At 43.2% G+C, this 15,368-nt stretch overlaps 1 protein-coding gene across 3 annotated transcripts; it reads left to right on the top strand.

Moving 5' to 3' along the window:
• The first annotated feature begins 1,851 nt into the window (after positions 1–1,851).
• On the top strand, positions 1,852–7,135 carry MMP24OS (MMP24 opposite strand). Of its 3 annotated transcripts, none has more exons than XR_007948251.1 (4): positions 1,852–2,826; positions 5,070–5,136; positions 6,130–6,341; positions 6,874–7,135. XR_007948251.1 is itself a non-coding variant. In XM_051965398.1 (3 exons), the coding sequence occupies exons 1-2, from the start codon at positions 2,387–2,389 to the stop codon at positions 5,086–5,088; spliced, it is 459 nt and encodes a 152-aa protein (XP_051821358.1). In that variant the 5' UTR covers positions 1,855–2,386; the 3' UTR covers positions 5,089–5,136; positions 6,874–7,135. The 3 variants fall into 3 exon arrangements, 1 of the variants encoding a protein (XP_051821358.1); XR_007948250.1 differs by having other exon boundaries at positions 1,853–2,826; positions 6,183–6,341; XM_051965398.1 differs by lacking the exon at positions 6,130–6,341 and having other exon boundaries at positions 1,855–2,826.
• Positions 7,136–15,368: the final 8,233 nt, after the last annotated feature.

The following is a 15,368-nucleotide window of genomic DNA, read 5'->3' as shown; positions in this document are numbered from 1 at the left end:
TTCAGAAATTTAAAAAATATATTTTTTTTTCAGTGAGAACTGGAAAATTCTAGATATCCCAAATAGGGCTCCAGAAGTCATTTAATTTCTCCAGAACTCCTTTACTTTATTTATAAAATGAAGGAATTGAACTCAACAGCCTTCCCTTCCAACTCCAAATCTATGCCCCAAACTAGCTCAAGCCCTCCTGAGAGGGGTTGTTTTGAAATGTGATTTCATGTTTCTTATAAACCTGATAGTCACTACCCGTCTCTCATTGTCTTTAAAGCCGAATGTTATATTTCACTCTTCTCCCAGGTTGTACCTCAGGAGGGTTGGGGAATGGGAGTGGAAGAAGTTTTCTTATAGCTGTTAACTGAAGCCCCCATTGACTGTGTTCCCCAACATTGCCTTGTCAGAGGGAGATGGAACTCCCCCGGGTTAAAGGCTATTTGTACTTGTGACCGGTCCACAAGGCAGACCAGGACAGAGGTGATTCTTCCCACTTAAAAGATGAGGAAACCGAGGAAGCTCTGAGGGGTGGGCAGAACTGCCAGGAGGCCAAATAACCAGCGAAAAACCTAAGAAGGTTTTGAACAAAATATAACATGAAAAAGGCCCCTAAATGTTTTTTCACTGATTAAAAACACAAAAGAAACATGAGTTATTATCCTTTTATTTGTTGTTTTTATGAGGTAAGCAGGTTAAATGACCACACAGTTGGCAATTGTCTGAGGCTGAATTTGAAGTCAGGTCCTCCTGACTCCAGGGTCAGTGCTCTAACCACTGTACCACCCAGCTGATAAAGGGAACTTCAAGTGGAAGAAACTCCCTGCATCAAATATAGGTCTGAAACATGCAAGCTCATAGAACTAGAGCCACATGGCCCATTTTAGACCAAGCTCCTCCTGATGGAGAGAAGCTGTCAAGATCCCTTGGGGGGTGGGGGGAGACAGCATCAGAGTTGGGGAATTAGAACTCGGCTCTTTTGCCCCCAGAACTGTTGCTCCTTCCATTCTGGACTGTTCTTAAAAGAATCTCCCAGAGTCCCTGAGAAGCTGAGTTACATGTTCATGAGGTCCACGTAGGCAGGACTGAAGGGAGGGAGGTCTCGCTCCCTTCTCCCCGTGACACACTGCATCTTATTCCTAGCCATAAAAGAGAAGCACTTCAGGCCTGGGGGGGATCTGGGGAGGGGGGCATCTAGTCCAAGCTGTACCTGGAGCAGGACCCCCTGTTGTAGGCCCTAGAAGGAGCCCTCCAGTCTGTTCTGGAAGATTCACAATGAGAGGAAATCCATTTTCTGCATCCCAGGAAAAGCCATTCTACCTTTTTGGAAAGTTCCACCCTCTGCAGAACCTAAATCTGTCTCCTTTTCCTTCCTACCCATTTTTTCTAGGTCTAAACTGGGCCCTCACAAGCCTGCAAGATAGGAAGTACATCGCAGAGTAGGGGAGACCAACCAAACAGAACGAGGCTCTTTCCGTGGGATGAAAGGCCTTCAGATACTGGATGACTGTCGATCTTGTGGCCTCCCTGCTAAACAATCCCTTCCCAAAAAATGGTAGGCTGATGGGACTCCCCCTTCTTCCCACCCTGGTCTCTCTTCTCTGAATCCACACCCCCCCCCCAGCTTCAGCAGAGCTCTCTCACAGCCCCCGGCCCGGTCCAGAGAGAAGCCCATTGAAATCCCTGGGAAGGGAGGAGGGGGAAGGGGCCCAGATGTCCTGCTTGGTGAACCTTTCCTGAGGTCTGGGGACCAAGTGGGCAAGAAAGAAAGGCTCTCATTGGTGCCCTTGGTGATGATGCTCTCCCCCCTCCCCCACCCGAGGGAGTGAATAAGATAGGATGTGGTAACAATGGTCTCCCCTTTTACAGGCCCTCCCCTCCTGCTATTTAGTCCCAGGGCTCAGGGCCCCCTGGCAACACTCCACTTGGGCCTCTCAAAAACACTCAGGGAGGCTCCATCCACCACGGACACCAAAAAAAGATAGAGCTTCCAATTAATTCACCAAATCAAACCTTTTACCTTTGAACGCGGTCTACAGGCCCACACACAGGGAAACTACAAGATGATGAAGATGACGATTTGCACCACATTTAACCCCTCCAAGCCATTCTATACCGTCACTGAGACGCACACCTATTCCTGCAAGTATAAGCGTCAGCGTCAGCGCCAAGGCCAGGGTCCGAGCCCGAGCCCGACCCAGACCCAGACCCAGACCCAGAGCCAGAGCCAGAGCCAGAGCCAGAGCCCGTGCCCAGACCCGTGCATATGCCCATGCCCGTGTCCTTACCCATGCCCGTGCCCTAACCCTTGCCCGTGCCTGTGCCTGTGCCCAAACCTGTGCCCAAGCCCGTGCTTAAGTCTGTGCACAAGCCCGTGTGAGAGCCCGTGTGCGAGCCCATGTGCGAGCCCGTGTGCAAGCCCATGTGCGAGCCCGTGCCCGAGCCCAACCCCGAGCCTGTGCCCGAGTCCAGGCCCAAGCCTAGGGCCCAGCCTCAGCCCAAGCCCAAGCCCCAGCCCGTGCCCATGCCCGTGCCCGTGCCCATGCCCACCTCGACAAATCTGCGTCAACACCTACGAATGCGACAGCAGAGGAAGCAAAGGCAGCAAATTCAGCAGCAGCAGATGCACCAAATGCTCGTGCAGCTGCTTGTCCCAGTCAGTCCGAATGCCCAACAAACAACGGCACAGAACCAAGGATGTCTATGTGGTCTCGCGCCCACACTCCCACTGACTGGGAGAGCTGGCTCTCCTTGGCACACCTGTGTACCCAAGAAAAGACTCTGGCGGAACACACTGGGCGTGGTCGGCCAAGTCTTGGGATCTGGCAAGATAGGAAGGTGAGGACGGGGCAGCCTCGGGGGGAGGGGGCCCTGGGAGACCCCGCTGCGCTCCCCCCCACCTGCCGGCCCCCAACTGGGTCTCCCCTGGGTGACCCCAGATGAGGCTCCCTAAGGCCCCTGGATGCACAAACCTTTTCTGAGAATTCTCAGGGCAAAAAGATGATTGTCACTTTTAAAAAACAAAAGTACTCAGGGTCTGCCCTCAGGAAGTTGGTGTGGGGTGGGCAAGGGGTGGAGTATAACATTTATACAGATTATTATAAAGTCAAATGTTGTGATAAGAAAAAATCCAGGCCAAAAAGTGTTCTTGGAAACTTTGGGGAGGAGAAAACCGGCCTAGAGGACCGTGGTATGGGGGAAAGTCTGGATTTACACACCAGCTTTGCCACTTAGGTCAGATGGCTGAATAATGGCACAATCTGGCCCCACAGGGCCCCACGTCTGAGTGCACAATTAGCCATCGGGGAGAGGGCCCAGCCCAGCAGATTACCCGTAGTCCCGGCGTACTTCAGGGGCCAGTTGTGAGGTTAACACAAGCAAGGGCTAGGGAGGAAAAATCTGGGAGGCTGGGCTGCAGAAAGCCAAAGAAAGAGGACCCTGGGGACCAAGCAGGCCTGGAAGGCTTCCTGGGCCCTATTTATAGAATAAAATAGGAGCTGATTTGTACCATTTGTTTGGGGCTTGTCTCCTAAATGTTTGCCTTGTTCTAGGAGAAAAGAGATAAGGGGAAGGAGAGGGGAAAACAAGGGAAAGAGGAAAGAGATTTCTCCAAATGAACTGGGAGGTGCCTAAGAGGAAAAGGTTCCCTCTTGTCTTCTTTCTCTTCTCCTCTTCCTCCCTCTCTTCCTCCTCTTCCTTGTCCAAATCTTCCCTTTCATCCTCTTCCTCTTCTCTTCCTCCCCTTCTTTTCCTCTTCATCCTTTCTTTTTCCTACCCCTTCCTCTTTTTCTCTTTCTCTGCCTCTTCTCTTCCTCCCCTTCTTCCTCCTCTTTCTTGTTATCTTCTCCTCTTCCTCTTCTTCTCCTCCTCTTCTTTGTCTTCCTCTTTCTTGTCCTCCTTTTATCCCCCTCTTCTCCCTTTCCTCTTCCTTGTCCTCTTCTTCCCCTTCCTCCTCTTATTATCCTTTTCTTTTTATCTTCTTCCTCTTCTCCTCCTCTTCTTCCTTACCCTCCTTTTCCTCTTCTCTTCATCTCTCTCTTCTCCTCTTCCTTTTCCTTGTCTTCTTCTTCTCTTCTCCTCTTTCTCTTCTCTCTCCTCCCCTTTCCCTCTTCCTCCTCTTCCTTTTCTCCCTTTCCTCCCCCCTTTCCCTCTTCCTCTTCCTCCCCCTTCCTCTTCCTCTTCCCTCACATCAGAGCTGAGTCCAGGCTCCAAGCCCACGAGACATTCCTGAGAAGCACATGGGCACACACTGACCCCCATGTGATCTGGGCAGCCCCTATTACCACGCTAAGAGGCAATGAATCAGGGGGAAAGCGCCCTAAACTGAAGAGGAAGGAAGTACAAGAGTCTAAATCTCCACTTTGGTCCTTTACAGTCTGGGGAGGGGTCTTCCCCTCTGTGGTCTTCACTGCAGAACAAAGGGGGATTGCCTTCCTGATCCTATGACAGGAGGAGAGTTTACAGGGACCCCTCCTGAGAAAAGGGGACTCCCCTGCACTCTATCCCACCCCCTCACACTGGGATCCTAAGAGTCTCTAGTGCACGGCCTCTAAGCTCCAGGACTTTAGGATACTAGGACACTTCTTTAAAAGTCTTAAATAGAACTATATATGGCTGCAGCAGACATGATAGACACATGGGGTGGAAGGGTGAGATATTCTAAATAGGTCATCCCCACCCCCAGGTTCCCCACAACACACACACCCTTTCCCAAACACAATTGCACACACATGCACATGTACACACAAGGGACATGCACACAAACCCATGCACAACATGCACGTGTGCACACAGATACATACAAGTGCCCTGCACACACATACATATACACATGCCGATGCACACAAACACATACACAAACATGTGTGGTTACATTATGTGTACATGCATTGCACACAGACTCACACATGTGCACAAATGCATGCTTGCATGTTTGTGTAATATATGCACTGCAAGCCCATGCATGTGCACACAAACATACATGTGCCCTACACACAAACACACGTACGTGCACACGCACACACACATGCACAGATCTCTGGCCAAAAAAAAAAACCAATTAGACATTTATTTCCTTGCAGAATTTCTAAGACTTTGTAAACAGCTGGCCTGTGATGAGTTACAGTTGGTTCTTCTGGCAAACAAAAGGTAAGTTGGAGTTCTTCCTATTACATCATGTATTTTTTAAGGAAATTAGCTATCCCCGGGGATTCTGAGGAAAGTTTTCATGGTTCTCTCTGAGGGGGGTCCTCGGCAAAGAAACCATATTTCCTGTGGGCTTATTGGCCGGACACCCAAGTAGGACAATGCTCATTTAGGTCATGCCTCTGCCTCTATGCTGAACTTACCCAAGTCGGGCCCAATCCTATTTTTAACAACAGAGAAAAAAAATATGTTCCTAGTTTATTATCCTGTCCCAGTATTTCTCAGCACTAATGTGTCAGAGGCTCCCACTGCCCGTGAAATAACACAACAATAATAACAATGCTAATAGTAATAGTAATGTACATTAATTTATATTATGTTTGTTTATATTAGTACCGTATATAACAATTGTGTTATAATAACATAATAACAATAACAACAGTGATGGCTCACATTTACACAGTGTTTTACAAATCTGTGAGGCAGGGAATGAAACATAAAGCAGGGGAGTTACTGAAATAGGAGTAACCTGGATTTGAATCCTGGATCTGCCCCTTAGTTAGACGAGTTGTGACTTTGCAAAAAGTAATGTCAACTTTCCAACCTCGGTCTTAGTTTCTCCATCTGAAAAACGGGGGTAATTTTACTTGCCCCCCCATCCCACCTCACAGTTATTGGGAGGATCAAAATACCTTGTCAAAGTCTCCACTGTCCCCATTTCCCCTAAGGGGAAGTTGAGTCCCAAAGGAGTGAAAAATTGGCCCAAATTCACATAATTTTAAGAAGCCGCAGAGCCATGGTTAGTAACCAAGTCTTCTGGCCTCTCATACTGGGGTTCTTTCTATTACAAGTTATTCTGCTTTGGGAATAGGAGGAGGATTGAGATATGGGGAAGAGGGGAAAAGGGGAAAGGGAGAGAGGGAGAGCAGTAAGGGGAGGAAGGAAGCGAGGGGAAAAGATAATCCAGGTTGGGTGTATATTGTGAATATTGAAAAGAAGAAATAAGCTGTGGAGATATGGGGTATTAAGGGAAAAGACCAATCTGGCAGCAATGGAAGGATTTCAAAAGAGTATTCAGGAATGAGAAGAGGAATCTGGCAGCAATGGAAAGAATTCAAAAAGAGTATTCAGGGATGAGAAGATAAATCTGGCAGCAATGGAAGGATTTCAAAAGAAGAAGTAAGGAAGAGGACTTTGGGATCCCCAAGGTACTTCAAGGTCAAGGGCACGATCTTTGGGGAAATAGAAGGATCCTCTGCATTTATTCCTCTATTTGGGTTCCTCCTCCCAAGCAATGCCCTGAGAGAGGTGGAATGGAGAAAGATCCTAAAATAATGGGAGAGGGAGGCTGGGATAAGACACAGGGTCATGGCGGGGATGGGTTCCATCAATGGATAGACAAGAGCTATTGCTGATAAGTGAGGGGGGTGGGGGGGAAACTAAGCGAGGCAAAGGGAACAGGAGGAGATTTACTCAGGCTCAGTCAGCTGTCTACACCATACTGGGAGTGTGGAACCATCTGGTGCTAGGGCAGGCTATAGAAGACATCACAGTCCTAGAGTCCAGTCCTGTGAGTCTGTTTCTGAGCCCTGCCCAAGAGCCCAGTGAGAGAGTCCAGGTTCCTTCAAGTCCCTGCTGACCAGTGGACAAGAGCTCCCTGCAGCAGCATGGCAGGTTGGGCCCTTTAACCATTGCAGTGAGAAAGGTTGTACCATGTCCCCATCTGTTTCTCCTCCACAGTGTGTGCTCCTGCCCTCCATCCCTTTGGGATATTCCTGTAGGAGGAGCCTGTAAGACAAATGTTCATCAGATTGGAAGCTTTCCCTGGGGCCTGAAGAGGTGGTGATAAAAAAGGCCAGTCCCCTGAAAATGACAACATATCTAAACAAAAAAGAGATTCAAACTCCACGGATGGATAATTGGAAGAAGAGAAACAGAAAAAAATACAACAAACCAACCAGAAAACTGTTCTCAAAACAAAGGCCTTGGAAAACAGCAGAAATGCCTGTGTAATTGGGGAAAGGGCAAAGGGAAATGTTTCTTATTGGATTTCTAAAGGAAATAGGTTAAGAACAGAAAATCCTGATCCATCATAATCTCTCGTGTATAGAGCAAACTTCACAGTTTACAAGGTGTTTCAGTATTTACAAATCACTTTGCCATTTACAAGACACTAAGTCATTTTATAAAGCACTTCAGAGTTTACAAGGTGCTATACAATGTAGAAGACATTTCATTGTTTACAAGATGCTTCAGAGCTTTACAAAATATTTTATATTCATTATTCAACTATTTCTCAAGCATTTATGCACAAAACACTGCCAAAGGTGTTGAGAGATTTAGATAATTCAGATATGTTTTGTTTTCAAAGACTTTCCCATTGCATTATTTCATCTGATTTTCAGCAGAACCATCACAAGGGCAAAAATAATTATCTACATTTTACAAATGAGGAAACATAAGCCTGCTGGTGAACTAGAAATAGATGGCTTTTGAGTTACAATGGGATGTTAATCCCACTCCTGTCACTTTCTCCCCATGTGCCATGAGCAAGCCTTAGAGGTAGCTAGCTGGCCCAGAGCACTAGCTCAGGAGTCAAGAAGATATAAATTCACTTGCCAAGCAGTGTGACATTGGGCAAGTCGTTTCACCACTAACTATGTTTCCTCAAATGTACCACACTCATGGGACTTGTTAGAATCAAATGAGATATTTTCAAAGTGTTTTGCAAGCCTTAGTGCTATAGAAATGCCAGGAGTTCTTACATTTCCTTAGGTCTTAATAATCTCATCAGTAAAATAAGAGTTGGATTTGACAGCTTCTTCATCCTTAGATCTAGGAAGAAGTTATGATCCTGCCAGCTCAACAAACAACCCCCAACTCACTGCCTCCAATAAATGGTACTTAGTGCTATGCTAGGGATTAGGAGCAGGATCCACTGCCCTGTCCTGGAGCAGTATGGGGATATGAAGTCATTCCCATCGTTTTCACCAATATGGTGGTATACAGAGCTCAAGGGATGGCAAAGAGTATATATGCATTGCTAGCCTTTCCCTAGAGCTGTCCAGAAGAGGCTAAGGAAGTTTACCTTCCCCAAAAAAAGATCAACTCAAATACAGGGAGTTTTACTGAGTGCTTATTGTGAATACAGACTTGTATTCCCTTTATTTTGTAAAGAAAGACTTATAACCTAATGGAAAGAACATGTAGTCAGAAGACCCAGTTTTGATTTTTGTGCTATTTTCTGTCACCATCCTCATCATCTACCATTGCCATCTTATTCTCTACCAAAATCATCAGAATCACCACCATCATTCTCTTTTCCTCTATAATACCATCAACATTTTTACTGGATCATCACCATTATCTTCCCACAGCAATCACATTTTCACTAGAATCAATTTCCTCTCTACCACAATCGCCAATATTAGAATCAATTTCCCTACCACAATTGCCAACATTATCCCTAGAATCAATTTCCTTCCTACCACAATTGCCAACATTATCTCTAGAATCAATTTCCTTCCTACCACAATAGACAACATTATCCTTAGAATCAATTTCCTTCCTACCACAATCGCCAACATTATCTCTAGAATCAATTTCCTCCCTACCACAATCACCAACATTATCTCTAGAATCAATTTCCTCCCTACCACAATCACCAACATTATCTCTAGAATCAATTTCCTTCCTACCACAATAGACAACATTATCCTTAGAATCAATTTCCTTCCTACCACAATCGCCAACATTATCTCTAGAATCAATTTCCTCCCTACCACAATCACCAACATTATCTCTAGAATCAATTTCCTCCCTACCACAATCACCAACATTATCTCTAGAATCAATTTCCTCCCTACCACAATTGCCAACATTATCCTTAGAATCAATTTCCTTCCTACCACAATGCCAACATTATCTCTAGAATCAATTTCCTCCCTACCACAATCACCAACATTATCACTAAAATCAATTTCTTACCACAATCACCAACATTATCACTAAAATCAATTTCCTCCCAACCACAATCACTTAACATTATCACTAGAATATCACTAGAATCAATCTCTCCTCCCTACCACAATTGCCAACATTATCCTTAGAATCAATTTCCTTCCTACCACAATCGCCAACATTATCCCTAGAATCAATTTCCTCCCTACCACAATCACCAACATTATCACTAGAATCAATTTCTTACCACAATCACCAACATTATCACTAAAATCAATTTCCTCCCTACCACAATCACTTAACATTATCACTAGAATATCACTAGAATCAATCTCTCCTCCCTACCACAATTGCCAACATTATCCTTAGAATCAATTTCCTTCCTACCACAATCGCCAACATTATCCCTAGAATCAATTTCCTCCCTACCACAATCACCAACATTATCACTAGAATCAATTTCTTACCACAATCACCAACATTATCACTAAAATCAATTTCCTCCCTACCACAATCACTTAACATTATCACTAGAATATCACTAGAATCAATCTCTCCTCCCTACCACAATTGCCAACATTATCACTAGAATCAATTTCTTCCTTACCACAATCACCAAAATTACCACGAAAATCAATTTCCTCCCTACCACAATTGCCAACATCATCCCTAGAATCAATTTCCTTCCTACCACAATCACCAACATATAATCATTGGAATCATCATCTTCCTCCTTGCTACAATCACCAACTTTATCACTTGAATGGATATTTTCCTCCCTATCACAACTTCAAAGGGATCTCTGCTTAATCTGATCCCAACCCAAAGTATCTTCTTTGTTCCTCTCATGCATTTACTTCATAATATTCTTTATTACAATTGTCTCCGTGTTATAATTGTCTTAGTATCTTCTCCTGTTCTACAAGGACAGAGAAGTCTTCCTCCCTCAGAGATTCACACATGCTTAATGAGTGCTTACTGAAGGGGAAGGTTCACTGGTTAGGGCAGGAGAGGACATACTAGGAAATGAAAATGTTATAAAAACAAAAGTTATCTATAAAAATGTCAATGGATCCACATTAGTCACTGTAAACAACTCCCCATTTTTCTCCTCATTGGGTTTTTCTCTTTGTGTTTTGGGGATTTCTAGATATCCCCCCCTTCCTAAATTAATGTTTCTTGTTGAATGTAAGCCCCAAATCCTACCTCTCATCTTCTCAAATCTTTTCTCCCCTGAGGCAATTGGGATTAAGTGACTTGCCCAGGCTCACACAACTAGGAATTGTTAAGTGTATGAGATCAGATTTGAACTCAGGTCCTCCTGACTTTAAGGCTGGTGCTGTAAAAATTGCACCATCTTTATACCATACTCACTGAAAATCTCTTGACATTTGTCTGACCAACAAGGGGGTGTCTCTTATTCTCAATCACATATTAAAAGGTAGCCTTCAGTTTGCTTTACACATAACTGGTGCAGTTATGTAATATTTATATTTATTTGATACATATGTACATGCAATTCCTGTAACATTGCATTGTGGTTCATGTGTAGGTTCCTCCTAAACTCTGAATTCCACGAGGGCAGAGCTGATTTCTAAAAGGCCTCTCTCATAGCTCCCAGCACACCCAGCTCTGCACAGAGAAGGTGCTTTAAAAAATCTGTTAAATTTAATTGAAAGAAATGGAATCAATTAAATCAGAGGGAGCTGCTTTCGGGCCCCCTCTGCTCTGGGTGGCCTGCCAGACAGCGACAGGATGCCTTTCTTCTGGGGAGAGGAGAGTCTTTTTCCCAAAATGGAAAATGACTTGATTCAGATCGGGCTGCCTCAGCTTCTCCCTACTTTGTTTGGGGGCGTTGATGGTGGAAGCAGATGCCAAACACATCCTTCAAAGGAGAAAGAGCTTGGGCCTGTGGCCCAGCCCCATGCAGAAGCTTCTGCAGAAAGACCACATTGGAATATCAAACCTGGAGGGGGTTTTTTCTCTTTTGACAAACAACCTATTTGTTTGAAAAAGCCATTTTTGAAAACCACATTTTGGGGCGAAAGGTCTGTGAGACAGCTTTGTTCAGCAACCTCGGCCTTTGCCTCCCTCTGATTACTCCAGAAGTTCTGCCAGCAGCCATTCATGCTGAAGTCTGAGGAAAACCAGACTGTGGCGGTCAGGAGACAGGCTCCCCTGGGCCTTTCCAGCACCCTTGTGTCTGGGGAAGTGCTTGTGCATGGGAGCACTTATGGGTGAAGCTGTAGGTTAGGGTGCCTATACATTGTCCACAGCCGCATTTATTTGCTTTTTAATATATGGATGAGACACATGGATCAGGGAAAAGGCTAAATTTGGTAACAGATTTTAGTTCAAATCCTGAACTCTGCTGCTGAATTCTGCAAGCCCCTTGGGTTCTCTAGACCTCAGTTTCTCTAATTAATGTGTATTTATTTGCTTTTTTGTATATAGATGGGACATGGATCAGGGAAAAGGCTAAATTTGGTAACAGATTTTAGTTCAAATCTTGAACTCGGCTGCTGAATTCTGCAAGCCCCCTTGGGTTCTCTAGACCTCAGTTTCTCCATTTGGGTCACAAGAGTTTTAGATTAGATGACCATCTCTTCAAGCTCTAGAGCTGTGATGTTTGTACAGCTTTGTATTATTTGCCTTCATCCCCCTATCTCTGAGATGAAGGAAAAGGCCCTCTCTTTCTCTGCACGTTATAATCTGGCCCTTACTTTCCCACTTGCTTTGCTAATGGACACTTAAGTTTTTAAATAATTAAGATTTATTTCCTGCAAATATTCTAGTAACAAGAATAAAATGACTTACTGCTAATAAAAATATATGCATACATTTGTGTATTTGTACATCTTTTTATCCATGTGTATGTCCTTGTAAATTTTATCTTTGTAATGTGTTTATATCTTTGTTGTTGTTCTTTAATTATTTCAGTCTTCTTGATCCTGCTAGGGGTTTTCTTGGCAAAGAGACTGGAGTGATTTGCCATTTCTTTCTCTAGTTTATTTTACAGATAAGAAAACTGAGACAAAACAAGTTACTTAGTGACTTGCCCAGGATCACATAGCCAGGAAGAATCTGAGGTCAGATTTGAACTCAGGAAGATGAAACTTTCATTACATTGCACCATGTAACTGTCTTTTATATCTCTAGATTGCATGTTATACTTGTCACACATACTCATATTGTATGTTTATATCCCAGGGTGTGTTTATATGTCTAAGAAACTATCCTGGCTCTTTATTGTGTCGGATCCAATCTACTCCCCCAAAACTACTCTATATTCCAATCAGACCAGCCTATCTGCTGTAGTGTTCTCCCTTCAAATCACTTAATATTTATTTTGAAGGCATTTATATTATCTGTGTACATGGTATTTCTTCCCAGTAGAACACAGGAGCAGAGACTTAACATATTTGCAGTACCTTACGCCTGCTAGTAGTTAGTAAATGCTTGTTCAATTGTTGAATTGAATAAAACACAGTCACTGCCCTTAGAATCAATCTCAGATCTAGTTCAGCACCAGCCTGGGGAGGAACACCCCACCCTCCTGTACAATATCCCTAATAAATGACTTCAATATGAAGGCTTCTGGTGGTCAAGCACTGACCATCTGAAAATCCATGGGGTCAGACTTCATTTTCATGCAGAAAAGGAAACTGAAGAGGGGGTGGAAATGAATAAATTATTTTTCAAAAGTTTTGTGTTCATACAAAACTACAAGTGAGAACACCCACCCCGCAGAAGTTACATCCTAATGGGGGAGACAACATTTATCGGGGAATAGAGAGGCAAGAAGGAGGTTTTGGTTTCCATATGTCACAGAGGTAGTGAATGGAATCTGAGGGGAGTTGACTGACACACCTTTTTTAGTAACAATGGCAGAACTGATCTGATTAAAGTTCCTAGAAGAGGCAAGGAGGGCTGTAAGATGCAAGGCAGGGCTGATGGCAAGAAGATGGGAAGATGGCCAGGGTGGAATCTGGAATGTGAAGCATGATTTAAGTTAGCTAAATATAGTGGGTCATCTCACCACGTGAGTTTTGTTCATGTATTTACTCAACAAACAGGGGGTTCCACAGAAAGGGAGAAATGGTATCAGAGGTTGAGCAAAGGCAGAAGTAGGAAAGTGCAAGGAGGTCAGGAAAGAGTAAGGAGCCTGTTTTAGCTGACCAGAAGCACGATCCTAGAGAAGGAGTTAAGGCAGAAGAAAGGAAAAGGTTGAGCCAGAGAAAGATCTACAGATATCCTTCTAGGAGTTCAGACTCTTCTAAGTAATCTGTAGTCATCTCTGGCTAAACGCAACACATTTTAAACTTGTGTCAATTAATTCCATCTGTTTTTCTCTGTACCACTAATAACCATGTTTCAAGACAAAGACTCTCAGAATAAAAAGGGATGTCTGAAACAATCTAAACCAATCTGTAGCTAGACAGGAATCCTTCTAAAGCAAACCCAGGGAAAGAAACCAGAATTCTGCTGAGGTGGATCCTACTAAAGCACCCACTAGACTTATTGATAGTTATACTTGGTGGGAAGGTTTTTTCCCTGCAGGAAAATATACTTGAATGTGCACTCTTGAATCCACCAGTTCTCCATCTCAAAGTGGATAGTGTGTTTCATGCTGAGTCTTTTGGAACTGAGGTTGGTCATTGTGTTGATCAAAGTTCCTAAGTTGTAATATCTTTACACTATTTTTATTACTATATAAGTTGTTCTTCTGTTCATTTCACTTTGCATCAGTTCATATAATTCTTCCCAAGTTTCTCTGAAGCCATCCCCTTCATCATTTCTTACAGCACATTTATATAGTACAACTTGGTCAGTCATTCCCCAGTTGATGGCCATAAGAAGGATAAACTGCTTTATCAGATTGATGTATATCTGGTGATAACCAGAGAGGATGGTAGACATGATATAAATGAATGAATGAAACAATTATTAAATACCTTCCTATTTCTGGTAGATGCCAGACCTGGAGTCAGGAAGACTCATCTCCATGAGTTCAATATGACCTCATACACTTATTAGTTATGTGAGCCTGGACAAGTCACTTACTTCTGTCTGCCTCAGTTTCCCTCATCTGTAAAATAAGCTGAAAAAGGAAATGGCAAACCGCTCCAAGTATCTTTGCCAAGATAATCCCAAATGGGGTCATAAAGCATCAGATACATTTGAAATGTCTCAACAAGATAAACCAGTCTTTATGCTAAGCAGTAGAAATACAAAATGGGATAAAAGGCAGACCCTGCTCTCAAAGAGCTTCACAATCTGATAGACAACACTCTCGCCTGGGCTTTTTTACTAAACCATCGTTTACTGCTGACATCTTTAGGTGTATAAACTATGATGCAGCTTCTTCCCCATAGACCTAGGAGTGATCTTTAGCTCTTCCATGATAAGGACCTTAACCTGCAAGCTAAAGAAACCCCTAGGCATTTTAAGTCTGTTGTTACTTGGCTTCTCTCACTTAGAGATCAGAATTATTGAATTTCATTCTAAATTTTTTCTAGTAATTGAAGTTAAGCACATTGGCCCTATCAGAATTATTTCTTTTTGTGTTTTCAGAATTTAATTTTTGATACTTTATTTTTCTTCTTGTTGAGTTTTAGATCATGAGATCCTTTTCTGAACACTGTGAAATATGTTCTCCAAAAATCAAGGGTGATATATTTAGACTCTCCTTTCTCTATCACAGATTCTAAGATGGAGTGGCCACTTCCTCTCAAGGTATCTATCATTTTCACATCAACAATCACTTCCTCCTTGTTGTCATGAATAAATTCCCTCATCTGTTCCTTTACCTTTCTAAAGATGAAATTTTTTGTATCCTTTACCTTTCTAAAGATGAAATTTTCTGTAAGGCAAGTCGTGAAATCATCAGTTATTCTCCTTTTAACAGAGAAGGCTCCAAAAGATATCCATATAATTAAAATTCCCCATCTATTTCTATATATTTGGGGAGACAGAGACAGAAGAGACAGAAACAGAAAAAGTTAATGAAAAAGAGAAAGAAAGGTGGATGGATGGACGATTAGATGGGTGGATAATGCCTCGATCCCAGGCTTGTTACCTGTTTACAAAATTTTAATATGTTTCCATTGCCTTTTTCTGCACAGATAATATGTATTATGGTATAATAACAATATCACTTCTGTTTCTGCCTCCATTGATTTTGATCCAAATTCTCTAAACCGTGTTTTTCATGTTTCTTAGATTTCTTCTAATGACTATATCTTTTTAATAAATAATCCTACTTTATCCCATTG

The sequence above is a fragment of the Antechinus flavipes genome, chromosome 6 (assembly GCF_016432865.1).
Source record: "Antechinus flavipes isolate AdamAnt ecotype Samford, QLD, Australia chromosome 6, AdamAnt_v2, whole genome shotgun sequence".
In the NCBI taxonomy this organism is placed as follows: domain Eukaryota; kingdom Metazoa; phylum Chordata; class Mammalia; order Dasyuromorphia; family Dasyuridae; genus Antechinus; species Antechinus flavipes.
This window is presented reverse-complemented; position numbering and strand designations above follow the sequence as displayed.